The following is a 19,059-nucleotide window of genomic DNA, read 5'->3' as shown; positions in this document are numbered from 1 at the left end:
ATTTAGTAGTATGTTCTATTAATATAATTTAATGGAATAATTTGTGTATAGAAAATTTTATATTGAGACCATTTCAGATAGAATTTCTTAAGAGAAAGATGTTTGTGATATTTTATCTAATATTTATCGTATCACCACACGAGTTATCTCGTAACTCTTTCATGATTCCTATAAGATATATAATACATGTACATATATAAATATACATGCTACATTATTAGTTCATCATAAATATAAGTATTTTATAAGTCTACTTTGTAATACATATATATTTTTCCTTTTTTTTAAATAAACATGTGTATTACTAGATCACAATGGATAAGTCTAAAATTTTTATGTTTAGCATAAGCATAAACTATAATATAATTATTTACATCATTCTAAAATATATTATTTATTACATATTATAAATACTATAAATGATTAAGTAAAAAACTATGTACCTATGTACGTAGCGAAACAATCTTCTAAGATGTCAGCAATGTCACGGCAATAACATTAGATGCACATATTTGTTCCTAAAATTTAGAGGAATGCACGTGAAAATTGACAAAAATATATCTATGACCAAAGAAAAATTCAGTAAATTATTTCGGAATATCTTTTGAGGCACAGAGCATTTTTACAGATTATTATTATAGATTAATGCTTATATTAAACATAAAAATATTAGGTTTACGATAATCTAATAAACCATATGATTACTTAAAAAAAAAAAAAAGAAAAATGTATATCTATACATTTATATGTATTACAAAGCATATGTGTGATATTCATATTTATTACTTATATACTATAGTTTTTCTTATATTACTAAATCAGTGCTACATGTAATACATGCTATATAAAATCAATTTTGTTGTGTCCACTTAAGTATAATAAATGCGTTTTACAAAGATGATTTTAAATACCCCAAAAGAACACGCAAATACTCTAAAAAGTAGCAAAGCGCTAATCTTACATACGTTAAATTTTTCTATAAACTTCTAACTCTTACGTTGATCTTTATACGTCTCTTTATATTTTGTACCTTTGTATAATATATGACGTATCTTTCATTTTGGCTCTTTGTTCCATATGTGTATTTTTGTGTACATTAGGTCTATTTTTATATGTTGCGTCTTTTGTATAGTTTTGTATAAGCAATTTTTGTTGCAATTTTTATTTTGGATATTTTTATGTATCATTTATATCATACAAATGTTTCCCTTATCAGTTTTTCACAAGAAAAAAATTTGCACTTATGAAATTTTTGATGTTAGCAACAAAAACTATTAATGTTAAATATTAGATATTCTAGGTTTTGTCAAATTTTGATATATTTTGACGAAATTAAAAGCAAATAATTTTTTTCGATTCTTTCATGTTGAAAATATGTAGAATACATTTTTTTTTTAGATAAATTATTAGTAAACTATAATGCAGTTATATAATATAAGAGGTAAAAGTCAGAGAAAAATGAGAAATCTAAGTAAAAGAAAATATAACCAAATAAAAATCGCAACATAAAAAAATAAATAAAAAGAGAAAATTGGAAAAAACATATTAGCATATTAGCAGTAAAAATCAAATAGAATCTATTGAATATAGTATGAAAGCAAATTAGAGACAGATTCTGTTCAATTTCTATTTCCAATCTGCTGCTAAAGTATTCAGAATGTTTTCAGTAGATTCTACTTGGTTTCTAATGTATTTACTTTGCAACAGATACATTCTACTTCATCTTTACTTTTTTTTTTCAAGTTTGCTGCCAAGATTCTGCCAATACACTATTAGCAACAATCGTTGACAATCCTTCAAGAATTGTAAAAAAGAATTTTAAAAATATTTTACTTTATATATTATACTTACTATCACAAGAATGTTCAACCTGCGCAAATTACTGCGAATGGTATATTTTTAATCTGTATAGGTCATCACAACATTACAATCAAAATAAAAAACTGTACTCAAAAATTCTTCTGGGGTCTCATGTATTACTTTTTTTTTCTTATTGTTATTGTTAAAATGTCTGTCGCAAAACCGCGTGACTTACACTATAATCTTCCAAGTGTATCTATATAAATTAATATTATATGTCATGCCTTATATTACAGATGGTCACGATGCGGAGAAGAACTGTTGAAGACGTTGCACAGTCCTACGATCCAATGCGCACAAATCAAAGTCAAATGTCTTCTTTGTGATTTCATATTGACCAGTTTCTGCAATTACTTGTACAACTCTCTGTAACTCATCGTTATCTTGCAAAGTCATTATTTTCTGTTGCAAATCCTTCAGCTGTGACACATAATCCTCAGAAAACACAGGCGGGTCGTTGATCTCCGCATCGGTACTATTTATTGTGGAATCCGGGGCCACTTGTTCAGGATCAGTATCGTTTAACACGTTATCAGCCATGTTAATGGCATGACCGTCCTTCTCCTTCCTGAAGTCTTTCTTCGTCTCCTTTTCCGAATGATGAATAGAATCAATATCCATGGCGACTGGAGACTGGCTCGATGAAACTGGCTCCAAAGGTGGAGAAGTTGACTGACCCCTGCTTTTCTCACGTTTCGCTACAACTTCGTCGTCCTCTTTGCTTCTCTTCCTTTTACGACTTTCTCTTTCCTCGCCTCTGCTCCCTTTGGATTTGTCTCGTCTGCTACGCTCACTCTTCTCCTTCTTTATCTCCACCGATATACCAGGAGAAAGTGGCTTTGCCGTTTCTGCTGGTATAGTGCTTAGTACCACATGTTCCGGTTCCTTCTTGATATTGAGCATAGATTTACTTTCAGGTAATGAATCATCGTCGTTCATCGAAGGTGCTGAATCGCTGCTGTCCCTCTCTGGATTTTCCGTTAAAAGGGACGTTAATGGGTTGCTGACTAGCGAAGACGCATTGTTCTGTTTTTCACTCTCCTCTTTGCTCTTATCACGTTTCTCTTTCTTCTCTCGATCCTTACTGTCTCGTTTATCTTTCTTTTCCCTTTTTTTATGCTTATGCTTATGCTCCTTGTCAGATCTGCCATCTTTTACTTTGTCAGACTTCTCGCTCTTCTCTGTTTTCTCTTTTATAGACTTATCATCCTTCACTTTATCATTTTCTTTTCCAGGTTTTGGAGACTTTCTACCATCTTTCGACGATTTATATTCTTGAAGTTTCTCCTTATCCGATTTCTCCGCTTTATCCGTTTTCTCAGGTTTCTTCTCAATTATTTTCGCGACATCTTTAACATTAGCTTTTTCTGATTCTTTATATTTATCCTTCCTTTCTTTGTCCCTGTCGTCCTTGTGTTTTTTCTTATCTTTCTTTTTTTCTGATTTTGAAGAATCCACATCACTTCTCGAGTTATTTTTTATTTTCTCCTTCTCTTTGTTGTCTTTCTCCTTTTCCTGCCCAATTTTCTTTGCCTCCTTTTCCTTTGATTTAGGAGATGGAGGTCGTTTTGTAGGTGGCAAAGGACTTAGTGACTTCTTTGTAACGACAGGTGACGCAGGCCTTTTGCTCCCAGGACTTAAATGACTCTTATTTCCAGGACTAGGAGGTCTCTTAGATTTCTCTTTACTCTTTAGTTGTTCTTTAGAACTATCTCGAACTTTTTTATCCTTCTTCTCGTCCACTTTATCTTTCCTACTGTCTTTGTGAGGACTTTCTTTTGATTTAATCGTCTTATCCACTTTGTCAGATTTTTCAGGAACAGCCAAAGGTTTAGGAACTAAATTCTTATCGGATTGACTTGTCTTTTTACTATCCGGTGATATCTTTATAGGAGTCGTCTTTATGGGAGGGCCAAATAAATCATGAAATTGATTAGAGGTTTTAGACTCAGTAACGCGATGCTTCTTGCTTTCGCTGCCATTCAATTTTGGTTTGCCAACCATTGCAGATGATTTCGTATCACTTTTCTCTAGTGAACCATCTCTGCTGGATACTATAACCTAAAATTACAAAATCCAATTAGAAAAATTTTATTATACCAATATGCAATGTATCAATATTCACTTATCTAGACAATACAAACAGATAATTAGAATCCATCAGACCCATAACTATTCTTTTGTGTGTGTACGTGCATGTGTGCGTGCATGCGTGTATAATATTTAAATGAATGCATTAACCCTGGTGTGCTACTGTAAATAAATTTTCACTGCTAATTCAAGTTTAATAGAGTTTTTAATAAAATTTTGATAACTTAAAATAATTATATAATAATTTATTGAGATCTGTTTTACATTAAAACAGTAAAAAATATAAGTAGCACTCTAAATCAATATTATTAATATTTTTATATTACTACATTAACTATATTAATAAATTAAATAAAACAAAATTTTGTTTCAAAAGACTGTAAAATAATTAACAATAAAAAAAACTATGAATCTAATGGTTCTTTCAAACAGGATGTAGCAAAGCTTGCCTAAATAAGAATTAAAATAAGAAAAAAATTTAAATTAATAGATTATATTTTTATATAACCTATAAATATTAAAATTATACTTGGGATGTCATGTAGTTTTTGTGTGAGTGGTAAACTAATAAGTGACAGATCGCAAGTTTGAGCTCACATCCCATGTATAAAAGATTTTCAAAATTTTTTTAAGCTATCTCAAGTCACAAAGAAACATTACCCAAGTCCCCAACAGTTACTTATCCACATTTCAAAATTATACTTACAGCTCCACCCTTCAATAGCTTTTTCCTAAAGTCATCAGAAGGATTTCGAAACACTTCTACATGGCGTATAGTCTTGTTGATAGGTGGACCACTTGGTTGCAGATGAAGGTCATACGATATTTGAAATTTCTTGGGTTCATCCTTGTTCTTTAGATAAACTTCAATTGGTATTATAAAGCCTGCATAGCCCGATTCTTTTACTACAAATGGTGGTTCCTTGAATACTCTCTTGGGGTTCCGAAAGGTATCATGCAAAAGGAATACCACTGAAAATGTAAAAAAGAAAAGAACGTTACATTAAAGAACTTTGCCACAACATAAACATTACAAAACAAAGTATGATTTGTAATAATTTATCAAGAAGCAATGTGAATAATGGAAAGAAAAACTGAAAACAAACATATTCTTGAAGATATCAATGGTTCCATTCGGAATTTTTTTGCAACCATTGAATGTTCTTCGCACACCAATTAAATTATACTCTTAGATTAGATACTCTAGAAAAGTAGTCCTATCTCGGCGAAGAAAGTCTCCAAAAGTTGCAAAATAAATTGCAAATTTCTGCTGAATGTGGTCAACGATAGGTTTATGAAGAAAAAGACTGGCGATTAAAGGAAGAGAGATGTACCTTTCTCAATGTAATGGTGTATATCCGCATTGTCCACTCCTCGTACGAATACTTCCCAATCGTGCGTGTATCCCTCGGGAGTAGTGCGCATACGTAGCATCGACGTGTGTCCACATTCCAATGTGATACGCACTGCCATCCTCTCGACCGAAGGGATATCAATCGCTTCGCAAAAGAAAGTCGAGCCCTGCGAGGAGAAAGGAGGCGGGGTGGCTCAGTTCCGCGGGTAGACGCGGAGTGCCATTACATTTTCGAGTTGTTCTCGCGGGCGCCGTCGAGAACGAAACGGCCGTTGACGGGAGATCCCCGGGTGATCGCGAGCGAAGCCTCTAGAACCTGAACGGCATCGCGAGTGCTACGTGCTACAAGCGCAAACGACGACGACGACGACGGCAGCAGCAACGGCAACGCTCGTCTCCCGATCATTAAGGAACGCGGACGCATACACCACTTCGTCCACCACCAGGCCAGCGTGCGGTTTCTGTATGAAAAGGTTCGCCGCCGACGGGAAACCGACGCTCCGTTCGGTTCGGCACGCGCACGTGACTTACGTCGCGAGTACGCCCGCTCGATGAATCGCGCTCCGAATCGGCGAGTCTCATGCGCCGAACAGAATGTACGGCACGATTATCAACAGGTAAAGTTGTGCAGCGAGGCTCGTCGACATCGCAGGCGACGTCCTCCATCCACCCGTATGATCGCGTAAACCTCGTTTACCTCCCCTCTCCCGTTCACCTCTTCGACGTACGTTCCAGAAAAATTGAAACCGCCATCTGTCGATGCGCGACTGGCCTCAATCAAGGCCGATCCGTATGAATTTTTTGCGTGGCCAAATTAAATTCGAACAAACTTGGCCAACATGTTTACATCGGCTGGTTTAAAACTACTTAATTTAATTTATTTAAATAACTATTAAATTTTTTAAATTTTATTTCAAGACACTTTATACAAAATGTAAGTAATTTTACACAAAAACTTTGTTTAATTTATTCATGCTAACGAACTGTGATATAAAAATATAGAATAATATAAATATATAAATTAAGTAAAATATAGATATTTATAATTAAAGTTGATTAAAATGTATTTAATAATTAATTAGTTAATTAAATATAAATATAAGTAAAAGTGCAAAAACTTTTATATGTGAAATACTAGTAACGTTAAAGGAAAATATTTAAAAAATTATTAATTCTTAATTAAATTTGTACAAATTCAAATAAATAAATTAATGCCTAGAAAAGTCGACCAATCGGATCGAACTTGTTTGTGACAAAATAAGAGTTTCCTATTGGACATTGATTAGGTGCGTTTTGAAACTCATTAAAAAGGTGTTTCAATGCAAGAATCTGTGCATTCAGGAACAGAAGGTACTGCTCCAGTGTAACAAAGAGGTTTATTTGCAAAATATGAACTTTGAATGAATCTTTTGCACGGTTTGTCTTTCTTCTCTTTATCTAATTATGTACTCTCTTATTTCATTTTAAGAATAATTAATTTTATTTTGTAGAATATTAATAAAATATTTGATATTTTGAGCAGCAACCGTCAGAAATGTTATCTGCAATTGTGAAGGAACATCAAAGCAAACAAGCTGTACGAAAGGAAAGGCAAGGTAAAACATGTAGGCTATTTAATTCTACGCCAAAGATAATTCTTATTGATCTTTTTAATATGAGAAATGATTTGACAGAGCAAAAACGAAAAGAGGCTGTTCAGGCTGCAAGTAACTTGACACAAGCTCTTGTTGATCACCTGAATGTTGGGTAAATTAAACTTTCATTCATGATTTAATATAACTTATATGTATATTGATGCAAAAGTGTCATGTTAATATTCTTTTTACAGTGTAGCTCAAGCTTACTTAAACCAGAAGAAATTAGACGCAGAGGCAAAACAACTTCAACATAGTGCAACCAATTTTGCTAAGCAAACGCAATTGTGGTTGAATTTGGTAGAATCCTTCTCAAGCTCTTTAAAAGAAATCGGAGATGCAGAAAATTGGGCACGCAGTATAGAAGGAGACATGAGAACAATAGCCACTGCTTTGGAGTATTCATATAAAGGTTAGTAAAATGTTACGCATTGCTATGTCTTTATGTAATAAAATATATAATATAATGCGTATTATTTCAGCTACCCAAGAGAATCAAAGTGCTGGTAATGTTTAAAGATATGAATATGTTGGACATTGTTTCCTCTTGCAAGCATAATCTGGTTATATCATCACGAACAACATGAAGATTTTCAGAATAATTTATAATAATTTCATAACATAAAGGAAAGCTTACATTAAGATGTAGAGTTAGTGATATTTAAGTTATCAAAGAAAAAAATTTTCTACATAATTTTTTTTTATAAAGTTAAATGTATGATTTAAAATTTGTTTTAATTAAAAGGAATTATTGAAATGTTAGAAAGAGATAATGGGAGCTTTCCAACAAGAGACATAAATTGACACAGCAGTAATTTTGCCCTTGTTTCTCACTGACTATCAAACAAAGACAGAAATACTGCTGTATCAATTTGTGTCACTTGCTGGAAAGCTCTCAATATGTTTTATTCAACATACATCTTTATTTTTCCTAGTTTACGTATTTGCGCGTATATTCTATATAATAACTATTATAAAACATTTTTGCTATTGATAGGATTCTCATATGGTTCTTTTTTGTTTAATGTAAAGATGTATATAAAAAGATATCTATTAAGAGTTTTTTATTTTATAAATCAAAGAGAAATTTTGTGATTAATAATTTTATATTATTTAATGGTTTTTAAAAAATGTATTAAATTTTTTTACGTGTTCTCTATTTCTTTTTTTCTTCCTATAAATCGATTGGAAATATTGGAAGTATCACGTGATTGGTTACTACCGTTAGATCCAGCCAATCATTTACTTAGCATTATATGAAGCTTTTAATTTAGAAAAGAGAAAAAAAATTAAAAGCGAGAAAAAATTAAAAGTAAAAAATTTAGTTACAAAGAAAAGAATAAACTGAATATCGATCTAAAATTTTTTACCTAAAAGCGCGCTCGATAATTGAAAACGACTCCTAAAAATGGGACGTTAATTTTCATCGACATATAGAATGGACTGAGCATTGCGATAGGTTAGCGCGCGCCTGCTTTAGAGTGAGAGGTACTACACCTGAGGCCTATGTTTGTCTCTTTTGCAAGCTTCTGATTTGTTATTTCGTCCCCCTCCATTCACGGAGGAGGACGAAATAACAAATCAGAAGCTTGCAAGAGAGACAAACATAGGCCTCAGGTGTAGTACCTCTCACTCTAAAGCAGGCGCGCGCTTGCCTATCGCAATGCTCAGTCCATTCTATATGTCGATGTTAATTTTCTTGGTGGCCCCGCCATCTCGAGATCACGCGGCACACTTCATGTTTCGTGGCCGTGTGCACGCCATTTTAGAAGAGGAGGTTTGGAGTTTGGAGTTGGTTCGATTTCCCGGATTATATTTATTATATTTCAGCGTCGTGCATTTACTCGAGTGAAGCAACGCGTCAAGCATGGGTGAGGACTTTAACGGAGGTGAGGAAGCAACTCGACGTACCGGCGCGTCCCACCGTGTTGGAGTCTTTCCATGATCTTCCCGCGCGTTATTAACTTGCCAGAGCTGATCTGTTTGCGATACGTAATGGCCGAAGTAAACAGTCCCGACGATTGATTTTTGAGAGCCTTCATTACCGTTTAGACGTCTAATTTGTGTTCTTCTAATGCGTTCGCATTCGGATGAATTCGCACGATTTGAAGTGTCGGTTCTTAGACAAGTTTATTAATGTCTGTCGAGAATGTATTGCCTATATTACTTTCATTAAATGGTTATTTAAACGTTTTTGTTTGATATAATGCACAGTGAAATTGGTACAAATAATTTACAAGTAAATTTAATTAACTATATTGTTACGCAATTCGATGATGAGCTCCAATTTTGTATATTCTTATTCAAATGTTATTACTGTTTGATATAAAACGGTAGTGTAGATACCAATAATTTATAAATAAATTTAATTAACTATAGTTGCTGTTATATAATTATGACAGAACATGATATAACGATGATAAACTATGTATTATATTTTTTTATTTTTATACACACATAGATCGTGATAGACAAGATCGGGACAAGGACAGAGATCGGGATAGGGATCGCGATAGGCGGCATCGTTCACGCAGTCGAGATCGTAGAAAGCGCTCCCGTTCCCGCTCTAAAGATCGCAGAGATCGAAAACGGAGTAATTCGCCGAAGAAGAGTCGCAGCTCCAGGAGAAGAAAACCATCATTGTACTGGGATGTGCCACCGCCAGGTTTTGAACACATCACTCCTTTGCAGGCAAGATTATTTTGCTTCCGTGTCTTGGCAATTTGTATTCTGAAATTATTTAAGATGTATTTTAGATTTTTTAGGTTTATTATATGAGTCATTTCATGGAATCCGCATATGAAATGGGATCACTGATTTCGTTTAAATTGCAGAAAAATATTTGTCAATATGAGTTAAAACAATGTGATTTTTTTTGGAATTTTAAACCCACTGAATTAGTGGGGGCGCTGCTGTCACTTCCTTGACATATCATGTTTCTACATTGCTTTGAAGTAAATTTTCACCAATTTCTTTTCTGTTTTTTCTTTTCAAACATGTACATTTTTATGTAAAATTTCCTGCTCTTTCCAATAAAAATATTTGGGGTTTAAAAATCTAAAAAAATTCAGGTTTTAACTCATATTGACAAATGTTTTTCTGCAGTTTAAACAGAATTGGTGATTATGGTCCCAGATTTCATATGCAGATTCTGTGAAATGACTCATATATATTTGTATTATTATTTTACGTTTATGTTTCTATACATATATATTTTTTAATCTGTGCAGTATAAAGCTATGCAAGCCGCTGGTCAAATACCTGCGAATATTGTAGCAGATACACCACAGGCAGCTGTACCTGTAGTCGGCAGCACTATAACTCGCCAAGCAAGAAGACTTTATGTAGGGAACATTCCATTTGGCGTTACTGAGGAAGAAATGATGGAATTCTTCAATCAGCAGATGCATCTTTCTGGACTTGCACAGGCTGCTGGAAATCCAGTATTGGCGTGTCAAATTAATTTAGACAAAAATTTCGCATTTTTGGAGGTATAACTTATCACGTACACATGTATCAGATACACATTTACATCACTTTATATACTCTTTTTATTAGAAATATGGTGTACACACATATTACAAATTTTCATTTGATAATTAATGGTGTTAAGTAGTGATAATATTTTTTATTTCTTTTTTTTGAATACAGTTCCGATCGATAGACGAAACTACGCAGGCTATGGCTTTTGATGGCATAAATTTCAAAGGGCAGAGCTTGAAGATAAGAAGGCCACATGATTATCAACCAATGCCGGGAATGACTGATAATCCAAGCATGAACGTGCCAGGTACGGTTCCTGGTATGTTTTAAACATACACTTTTTTATTTATATATATCGAGGATTAACCGCGCTTTGCCTAATATTAATATATATGTACTTATTTTAATTCCACGTTTATCTCTCTTTTAGATTCGCCGCACAAGATCTTCATTGGTGGTTTACCAAATTATTTAAACGAGGAACAGGTATGCCGGCAAATTCGTGAAATAATTTATATTTATTGCACACCTTTGGATGCAGTTCTTATCCATTGACGCCTATTCCTATTAGTATTGCATTGATTTGTCGAATCGCATCGCTATGATTGATGCTAAATTTTATCAATTGAGCGAATCGGCTTCAATGATCGACGAAAAATTGCATCGCGATGTCGCGACGAAACGGGATTAGCATGGAAACGCGTAATATGCTAATCCTGTTGCACGTTGCAAGTTACCTTCAAAGGACTAAATTATAATATAGGTATCTAGCTATTTAGCAGTGAGTGCACTCATATAAACACAAACCGAGAATCCACGTCTTACTCAAGTTCGACAGAGGTATGTATGCGTTTCCATCGAGATTTCGGCGTCGATTAGGTTTCCTCATTAGGTAGATGGTGTACGTGTTTACTTCGGATCGCGTGGCTCTCCCATTCTCTTTTAGCGTTTATCTTTGAACGATCCGCTTTCTCGTTCTCCCGTGAAATTTCCTTATCATTCCTCGCATCTTTCTCGTCGCCTTTTCAGTGTGACGTATCTTAGTTTAGGGTGTATTAGCGACGTTACAGCATTTAGGTGGGGTATGCAGTCGCATCAGCGGTTATCCTTTTTTCTCTCTTTTTCCCTCTCTTACAGCCTTTCTAGGCACATCGCAGACCCAGTCCATCACGAGAGGAGATACGAGTCTCTCAAATCTAGGCAGTTTTTTTTTAGGAAAGCCAACAGGGAAGGGGGGAAGTTTGTTCCGACTATATTGAAAAATAAATCGATCAAAGGAAATAGACGGTCATTCGCGTTTCAGTCTGCCATGATGTAAAAATAAAAAAAATAAAGATGCGTATGACGTCTTGAAAAAAAGCTCCTTAAAGCTATTTATGACTTCTATTTCCAATTTGTGAAATGCCTTTACAGAGCCGTCCACTTTCGTGCAGCAATGTTGTAAAGAAGGATCTTTTTAGGTCTACGAGAAAAGCATAAGATCAACGTATTTTATATGTAGCAGAATCTTTTTTTTTCCTTTTCTTTCTTTTTTGGGATTACAGGGTCAACACATAATTTTATGTGCATCTGGTAACAGCTCCAAGTTCTCCGGTATACATTCTTTTCAGGAAATACCTTTTCCTTTTTGCAGCTATTCTTTTTACAGGCTTTTCAGGCTTTACTGCACGTCTCTCGTCTTGTGCCTTGTTACGTTTATTACAGGTTACCGCGTGAACGAATGATCTTCTGAATATGTCGATGCATTGAAAAAAAAAAACTTGAAATGACAATGTGCAAAGAAAAACGGAAAATAATAGAAAAAAAGAAACGGCAATTTTATTGGATATTAAGAAGTTAAATGTAACCGGTATTGCTACAAATAAACTACATTTAAATTCATAAGAGAGTAAAAAGAAAACAAGAATATGAACGTCTCGTTATTATGTAGTAAACTGTGGACTGATACCAGTACCCTTTCTCCCCATTTCTTAGCTTAGGGTCGTGCCGATCAAAAGCATTCGCTTACCACTACCACTACTTCTACCACTACTTCTACCACTACTACTACCGAACATGACAAAATACCACACTGCCTGGAGAGAGGCTAAGCCCATTCCCTCGAGGCAAGTACTTAATACCATTCTCATTGCCTTCGTACATTGGGTTTATGCGATCAATTTTTGTAGCCCCCTTTCCTCGATGTGTTCTCGGTTCTCCTGATGCCAATGGTGCGTTCTCTGATACAGTAATTTTACAATTAATAAAAGCATGTTGCTTGATCTGCTGAATCGCGTCGCGGATAGTTAGTAACGGAATCGTAGAATCGCGCGAAAGAAAAAAATTCTTTTAACGAGAGCAACATGCTGTTATCAAAAAGTATTGAGTTTTCAGTTTCTCAGTCCGTGAGTGGAGATGTAAGTAAATACATACATTATTAGTTAAAAAGTATGAATATCAGAGAGGCAGAGATTGGTGTGCGAAATAACGAACGGTATAAGGAATGATGTCGGAGCACAATTAAGCGGAAATTGTTTCGTCGGACATGAGGGTGATGTGTGAGAAGTTACCACCGAGGAAAAAGTGATTAAAATACGCAAGCATAATTACGCATTTGTATTTCGTTTTTCTCACATTAGGACTATGCAACTTTTTTCTTTAAATTTTTCTGTAAAGAATTATTCGGAGGTCTAATTAAATATTTTGCTATTAATTAATGCGCCGTGTTTTGTCTTTCTATAAAAAACTATTGTAAAGATATTCTTTTAAAATCCTCGTCTTATTTTGATAATGTTGACTCAGGGTTCTTATGCCAACATGTAAATTAACTTTAATCTCGGTTTAACGGGAATTTTCTATTTTATCGTGCTAATTTTTTACGATTTTTTAAGAAAAAGTGGATAAATATTTTTTTAAAACTTTCTTTTTTTTATGTATTATTGTTATTATATTATTGTTGTATTATTGTTTAAACATTAGTTTATTTTTTTAAATAAAATATGAATAACATTTTATTAACAATAGATCCACCTCTACACGGTCTATCATTGTAAATCTTCCAGTGAACTGAAATAAAAAAATTCTGTCATTTTAATCAGAACAATTACGACTAATCGTCGAAATTAGAATTGTCTTGCTAACTTAATTTTTTACAATAATAAGTTTTTTTTTAATCACATAAAACAAAATAAAATAAAAATCGATTTTTAAACAATTGCCATTCATTTATTTATTGAGCAAAATAAAAATCACTTTTTAATAACAGCTGCAAATATTCTGATTAAAATGACATTTTAATTTTAAATCACTGGAAGATCCAGACTCATGTAATTACGTGACGACCTGTGCAGAGATCAAATGGATATATTTTTAATAAATTGTTATTTATATTTTTACTTAAAAAAGTAAAAAATCGATCTTTAATAATAAATAAAAGATAAAAAATATTTTTATAAAATATTTATAGCCACTTTTATTTAAAAAAAAAATGAAAAATCTAAAAACTCAGTGCGACAAAGTAAAAAATCCCCTTAATTTACTTTCTGTCTTTCTAATTCTAAGAATTAATAAAAATCAATTAAATCGTAATAAGATAATCTACATTGGTGCAAATGAATCTTAATATGATAGACCGGGGATTTCTCGTTGGTTACGGAGAAAGTACAGATCAGAAGTGTGAAATTTTTCATAAAATAAAAGTTGATAGGAATGGTGGGTACAGACGAATTTGGGATATGATGAGCATTAGAAAGAAGTGGAAGAGGGAAGGGAATACGAAACAGTGTATTGTCACACGATAGGACTGCGTTCGAAAACATCCGAATGCCCCCATATATGTCATTTTATCCTTGTTGTATTTGCCGAATGTGAAACAAGGATAAAATGACGTGACGTTTCCAAACACAAGTAAAAAATGGAATGGAAAGAATAGAGGTGTACGCAAGGTGCGTTTCATATAACGCTCGCAAGCATTATTTGTTTTCTTCTTGTCTTAAGTGTAGTGTCGGATTCCTTCACTATTTCGCCGAGACAAGTGATAAATTCGCACATAGAAGAATACGTTTTCCGAAGATAAAAGTATTTTTATCTGGGATTCATGTCTTAGAAATCGAATAGGATATAGTGTATCGAATCGAATATTGGATATAGTGTAAATGTAGGATGTGAATCCTAAGAAAGGTTACGCTATTCGCTTGATGTTATAAATGCTTTACAGCATTTTTTGATTGATTAATTAAAAGAAAAATTCTTTATACTTATTAATCAATCAATCAAATGCTTCGAAACGTTTGTAATGTTAAGGTGGGCCGCGTTCAAACATTACAATAGGATACCAGTGTCTCGTATCCCATCTACCTTTTACTTTTCGGTAAGGTTGCGTCTATTTTCTGACATCACTGACGTGAAGGAAAGTTTTCGACGGTAAAAATAGGAAAAAAAGGCAGATTTGAGGAAACTGAAAGAAAGTGGCATAGATTGAGTGAAGAGAGAGGAAAGAAAAAAAAAATGAAAAAAGCTATAAGAAGTAAAAACAGATCTAAAGAAGTAAACAAAACGATCAAGAAGAACAGAATCAAATTACTCGTGAAAAACTTAGAGAGAATGGTGAAAGAAATGGAAGACATGAAAAAGGACTTGGCAAGGTTACGTGATCAGGTAACCTGGTACAAGGTAAGAGACTAGGAATGCTTTACACTTAACGCTCGCAACGACTGCGGAATTATTTCACCCTTGTTTATCAAATATGGACAAGGACAAATGACGCTCGCGAGTGTAAAGTGAAACGCACTTTAAATGGAACAGCACAGACATATTAAAGGCTATCTTCCGAAATTCACTGTCAGTACTGAAAATCTATAGTTTATGTAACGTGTATTATAGATTTTCAGTACTGGCAGTAAATTTCGGAACGCAGCCAAAGTAGACTGTTTATGAGATAGGAGAGGGTGTCCTCCATAAAAAAAGGAAAGCACGAATTAATAGGGCAGCTTCTCTGTCTAACCTGATATGTTTCAGAGAAAAAAAATGCTCTACTGACTCATTCCCTTTTCTTTTTTTGGAGAATAATTCCCATCTACGATTTTTGTACTCATTCACTTTAACTTAAATATATCTACGGGAACAGCTTACAGCTAATGGAATATTTTAAAAAAGAGATGACGAAGACAGAAGAAAGGAGGAAGATACAAACAAAAAAAAGAAAGCAGAAATGAAGAATATATAGTGAAAAATTAGAGAGGGAGAGACATAAAGTAAATATTGTGATTAAAGGCCGTTGTTCCGCAACAACGTAAACATAAACAACGTAAAAATAATTCATCGTAAGTGGTTTGTAATAAGGCGCAGTTGAATGTGTTTATTTTTATCATAGATTATCTTGATTTCGGTTTAAGTTTATCTTTTTCTAGTTCTCAGAATAAGAAAAACCGAAATTAAAATTATTTACGTTGAAAAAGACAAATAACTGCACTCTATAATAAAATACTTTACAACTTACGATTATATTTTGTTATTATAAAACGCTTTTGAAGGAGTGAAAAAATGAGATAAAGGGAAACGAAGGTTAACCAATTATAATATAATAAGAGAATCTAAAAAATTAAGGTGGACTTGAGAACACGGCAAAGACGGTAGAAATGTGAAACAAAAGCATGACGATAGCGGGAAGGAAAATTTGGAAACGTAAAAAAAGAATATGAATAAGAAATCATCGTAAAAAGATTTTACGAGGAATAAAATTCATCGTAGAAAATGAAACTTTTATTATAACTTAATTGAAATATTAATCTTAATTACTAATTTTATAAATGCAAAATTTATATCTGATTGATTATGCGTAAAAAAAATTTTTTTTAAGATTTTAAGAGTCAATATCTTTTACATGTGTTTTCATATCGGATAATTTTCATCTAGTCTAAAAAGTTTTTCAATATCAGAGTTGCATAGTCCATATTTTAGATTTGAAGGATATGTTATGCTAATGAGAGAGTAACATTTTTCACGACAATACAGGTGAAAGAACTCTTGATGAGCTTTGGACAACTGAGGGCATTCAATCTAGTAAAGGATTCGGCAACTGGTCTCTCCAAAGGATATGCATTCTGCGAATACGTAGACGTCTCGATGACCGATCAGGCAATTGCTGGATTGAATGGGATGCAGTTGGGCGATAAAAAATTAATTGTGCAGCGCGCCAGTGTGGGCGCTAAGAATCCTATGATAGGCGCGCAAGCTCCAGTACAAATCCAAGTGCCTGGTTTGTCGATGGTTGGCACGAGTGGACCTGCGACTGAAGTAAGAGTTAAATCAAACGAGATTTGCCTTCGCAAAATAATAAATTTGCGAATTTTTTTTTTTTAAGTTTTCAAATCGGATTATCTATTCAATTTCGTATATTTATTTACTCACAATTATTACTTAAATTGCTTGAGTTTTTCTAAATTAATAAATTAATAAAAAATATATTTATATGGGATAAAGAACCTAATGGGATTGAACCCGGTACTTACCGACCAGTCAATCATTTTCACGTGAAACCATTGCGTTATCTCTTTGCAATCGGATTTATAATCGTACAATATTCTTTCAGGTACTTTGTTTGCTCAATATGGTCACGCCGGAGGAATTAATGGAGGAGGAAGAATACGAGGATATTCTCGAAGACATTAAAGAGGAGTGCAACAAATACGGAGTGGTGCGATCAGTGGAGATTCCTAGGCCGATCGAGGGTGTAGACGTTCCTGGATGCGGCAAGGTACGTTTCGATCGATACGTTAAGCTTCTACGTATTACTTATCACTTTCATATTCTGTTGCAGGTGTTCGTAGAATTCAATAGCGTGATCGATTGCCAAAAGGCGCAACAGACTCTCACAGGTCGAAAGTTTAATAATCGCGTCGTAGTTACGTCGTATTTCGATCCCGATAAATATCACCGTAGAGAATTCTAAGCTATAGATTTCTCTTTTCATACCATTTAATAATATATATATATAATACATTGTATATGTGAATTTGAATAATCTAAGCGTACTCAAAAAAAATTACACATTTACCAACGAGTAATCGACGATAACGATAAGAAATTGCCGCATTTAGCGACAAATAATTAGAATTGTAAGTATATCGCAACACCGACAAAAACGTGTTTTCTTCGCGCTTTAAAAACACGATGTGAACATATGTAATAATAACATACATTTGATCGTTAATATAAGATGAACAATAATAAAAACCGATAATTTGATATTACCTGTTAGAAAATAAAAGACTAAACAGATGATCCCGTAAAAACAGGATAAAAGCAGATGGAGTAAGAGATTAATAAAAGAAAAATACAAATGTTTCATAGTGTAAAAGTTTTCTTCAAAATTCTACGTACATAATTTATGATATTCAGTATAATGATGTGAAAATAATTTTAGGGGAAAGGATATTTTTAGTAGGAAAACTAACTCAACTTTCGAGCTGCAACGCAGGTTGATAGGAATGATGACTCTCCCCGGTGTCCGCGGAGTCGACCACAAATTTCTGCAGTAACGCATAAAGCCCGCCGCCGAGTAGTAGCATGCCGATACCCGTTAAGAGCACTATTGCCCATGCCGGAATTGCCGTACCCTCTAAAAATGATTTAACGAACATTCAGATTCGTGACGTATTCTATTCTCATCAATGAGAATATCATTGATGAGAATATCAATCATAGACTTACTATAGTAACGTCTCGTTATTGTTTTTCGGCCCCTCAAAATTTTACGCCTTGCCTCGACCTCCTCCAGGAATATTCCCATTAGAACTAATTCAATGTTATTCAGAAAGCGAAAAAAAAGATTAATTTATTTTCATAGAAATTATATGATTGTTTACATGCTATTTCGCGTATGATTAAAATTTATTTAATTATTAACATGAAGCTTTTTATTGATAAATACATATATAGAAATGACAATTGCAATATTATCGCGTTTGGTTATTGAATTCTCTTAGGATGATAATGTTACGAACGGCGACATTATCATCCTGATAAAAAATTAAATAATTATTTTTGATTAATCGACAACGGTTTCCATGGTGTAAATGACATGATAAATGGAACGCCTTTATTTCTACTGTCGGCTGCAGACGCTTATTTTCCGAGTTTATTATACTTTTCTTTCCATGTATCAAAATTAAGTTTTACTTACGCAAAGCTATAGTTAAATAGCAAACAAACTTTTTCGAACACATTTCTCTTTCCCGAAAAAGATCAACAGATGAAAAAGGAAAGAACAGGTTGAATCGCTGTCGTAGTTAACTATAAAATGTCTACCTAACTAACGCGTACTGAATCACACCTTTGATAAGAGATATCTGAGTGTACAGCTTATCTGTTTTAAGATAGTGAGATACACTCTTTCATTTGTACGGATATTCCCGTTTCTACAGTTCATGACGTCAGACGAATATAGAATCCTTGGATTAACAATCAAGTTGTTGCATCCATTATAATTGATTATTTTATACAAAGCGTTCACAATCTTTATGTTAATTAATTTCTTTCCAAGTTTTCTAAGACATCTTATAGTGTTACTTAAAACTCTAAATTAGTACTACAGATATAAATAAAACGTATTTTTGTGTAATGTTCGAATTGCTATGTATTAAAATAAAAATGAGGTAG

At 33.5% G+C, this 19,059-nt stretch overlaps 4 protein-coding genes across 7 annotated transcripts; 2 read left to right on the top strand and 2 right to left on the bottom strand.

The window, feature by feature from the left end:
* Positions 1 to 1,729: 1,729 nt before the first annotated feature.
* On the bottom strand, positions 1,730 to 5,544 carry LOC105835542 (protein AF-9). The gene is made up of 3 exons (XM_012678937.3): positions 5,286 to 5,544; positions 4,658 to 4,923; positions 1,730 to 3,921 (listed from the first exon to the last, which is right to left on the bottom strand). The coding sequence occupies exons 1-3, from the start codon at positions 5,422 to 5,424 to the stop codon at positions 2,101 to 2,103; spliced, it is 2,226 nt and encodes a 741-aa protein (XP_012534391.1). The 5' UTR covers positions 5,425 to 5,544; the 3' UTR covers positions 1,730 to 2,100.
* A 1,065-nt stretch (positions 5,545 to 6,609) lies between these two features.
* On the top strand, positions 6,610 to 7,701 carry LOC105835541 (biogenesis of lysosome-related organelles complex 1 subunit 1). 3 transcript variants are annotated; one of them, XM_012678935.3, is made up of 5 exons: positions 6,610 to 6,721; positions 6,796 to 6,900; positions 6,979 to 7,051; positions 7,134 to 7,351; positions 7,422 to 7,701. In XM_012678935.3, the coding sequence occupies exons 2-5, from the start codon at positions 6,840 to 6,842 to the stop codon at positions 7,454 to 7,456; spliced, it is 387 nt and encodes a 128-aa protein (XP_012534389.1). In that variant the 5' UTR covers positions 6,610 to 6,721; positions 6,796 to 6,839; the 3' UTR covers positions 7,457 to 7,701. The 3 variants fall into 3 exon arrangements, with proteins under 3 accessions (XP_012534389.1, XP_012534390.1, XP_012534387.1); XM_012678936.3 differs by having other exon boundaries at positions 6,612 to 6,721; positions 6,828 to 6,900; XM_012678933.3 differs by having other exon boundaries at positions 6,637 to 6,750; positions 6,828 to 6,900.
* Positions 7,702 to 8,670: 969 nt separating this feature from the next.
* LOC105831173 (splicing factor U2AF 50 kDa subunit) lies at positions 8,671 to 17,647 on the top strand. 2 transcript variants are annotated; one of them, XM_012671148.3, is made up of 8 exons: positions 8,671 to 8,828; positions 9,401 to 9,630; positions 10,170 to 10,430; positions 10,591 to 10,729; positions 10,853 to 10,908; positions 16,414 to 16,695; positions 16,991 to 17,155; positions 17,219 to 17,647. In XM_012671148.3, the coding sequence occupies exons 1-8, from the start codon at positions 8,807 to 8,809 to the stop codon at positions 17,348 to 17,350; spliced, it is 1,287 nt and encodes a 428-aa protein (XP_012526602.1). In that variant the 5' UTR covers positions 8,671 to 8,806; the 3' UTR covers positions 17,351 to 17,647. The 2 variants fall into 2 exon arrangements, with proteins under 2 accessions (XP_012526602.1, XP_012526601.1); XM_012671147.3 differs by having other exon boundaries at positions 10,591 to 10,741.
* LOC105831174 lies at positions 17,494 to 18,969 on the bottom strand. The gene is made up of 3 exons (XM_012671150.3): positions 18,584 to 18,969; positions 18,112 to 18,195; positions 17,494 to 18,019 (listed from the first exon to the last, which is right to left on the bottom strand). Exons 1-3 carry the CDS (start codon positions 18,624 to 18,626, stop codon positions 17,856 to 17,858), a joined length of 291 nt encoding a protein of 96 aa, XP_012526604.1. The 5' UTR covers positions 18,627 to 18,969; the 3' UTR covers positions 17,494 to 17,855.
* Between the last annotated feature and the right edge of the window lie 90 nt (positions 18,970 to 19,059).

The sequence above is a fragment of the Monomorium pharaonis genome, chromosome 11, assembly GCF_013373865.1.
Source record: "Monomorium pharaonis isolate MP-MQ-018 chromosome 11, ASM1337386v2, whole genome shotgun sequence".
Classification (NCBI taxonomy): Eukaryota; Metazoa; Arthropoda; class Insecta; order Hymenoptera; family Formicidae; genus Monomorium; species Monomorium pharaonis.
This window is presented reverse-complemented; position numbering and strand designations above follow the sequence as displayed.

Excerpts from the sequence above, each read along its gene's own strand:
- LOC105835542 (XM_012678937.3), bottom strand. The coding sequence starts at position 5,424 with ATGGCAGTGCGTATCACATTGGAATGTGGACACACGTCGATGCTACGT. Across the intron at positions 4,924-5,285 it reads ACACCATTACATTGAGAAAG|TGGTATTCCTTTTGCATGAT; the intron begins GTACATCTCTCT and ends TTACATTTTCAG. Across the intron at positions 3,922-4,657 it reads AGCTATTGAAGGGTGGAGCT|GTTATAGTATCCAGCAGAGA; the intron begins GTAAGTATAATT and ends TTGTAATTTTAG.
- LOC105835541 (XM_012678933.3), top strand. The coding sequence starts at position 6,706 with ATGAATCTTTTGCACGGTTTGTCTTTCTTCTCTTTATCTAATTAT. Across the intron at positions 6,751-6,827 it reads TCTTCTCTTTATCTAATTAT|CAACCGTCAGAAATGTTATC; the intron begins GTACTCTCTTAT and ends TATTTTGAGCAG. Across the intron at positions 6,901-6,978 it reads TGTACGAAAGGAAAGGCAAG|AGCAAAAACGAAAAGAGGCT; the intron begins GTAAAACATGTA and ends ATGATTTGACAG.
- LOC105831173 (XM_012671147.3), top strand. The coding sequence starts at position 8,807 with ATGGGTGAGGACTTTAACGGAG. Across the intron at positions 9,631-10,169 it reads AACACATCACTCCTTTGCAG|TATAAAGCTATGCAAGCCGC; the intron begins GCAAGATTATTT and ends TAATCTGTGCAG. Across the intron at positions 10,742-10,852 it reads CGTGCCAGGTACGGTTCCTG|ATTCGCCGCACAAGATCTTC; the intron begins GTATGTTTTAAA and ends TCTCTCTTTTAG.
- LOC105831174 (XM_012671150.3), bottom strand. The coding sequence starts at position 18,626 with ATGTGTTCGAAAAAGTTTGTTTGCTATTTAACTATAGCTTTGC. Across the intron at positions 18,196-18,583 it reads CTATTTAACTATAGCTTTGC|TTCTAATGGGAATATTCCTG; the intron begins GTAAGTAAAACT and ends ACATTGAATTAG. Across the intron at positions 18,020-18,111 it reads AATAACGAGACGTTACTATA|AGGGTACGGCAATTCCGGCA; the intron begins GTAAGTCTATGA and ends AATCATTTTTAG.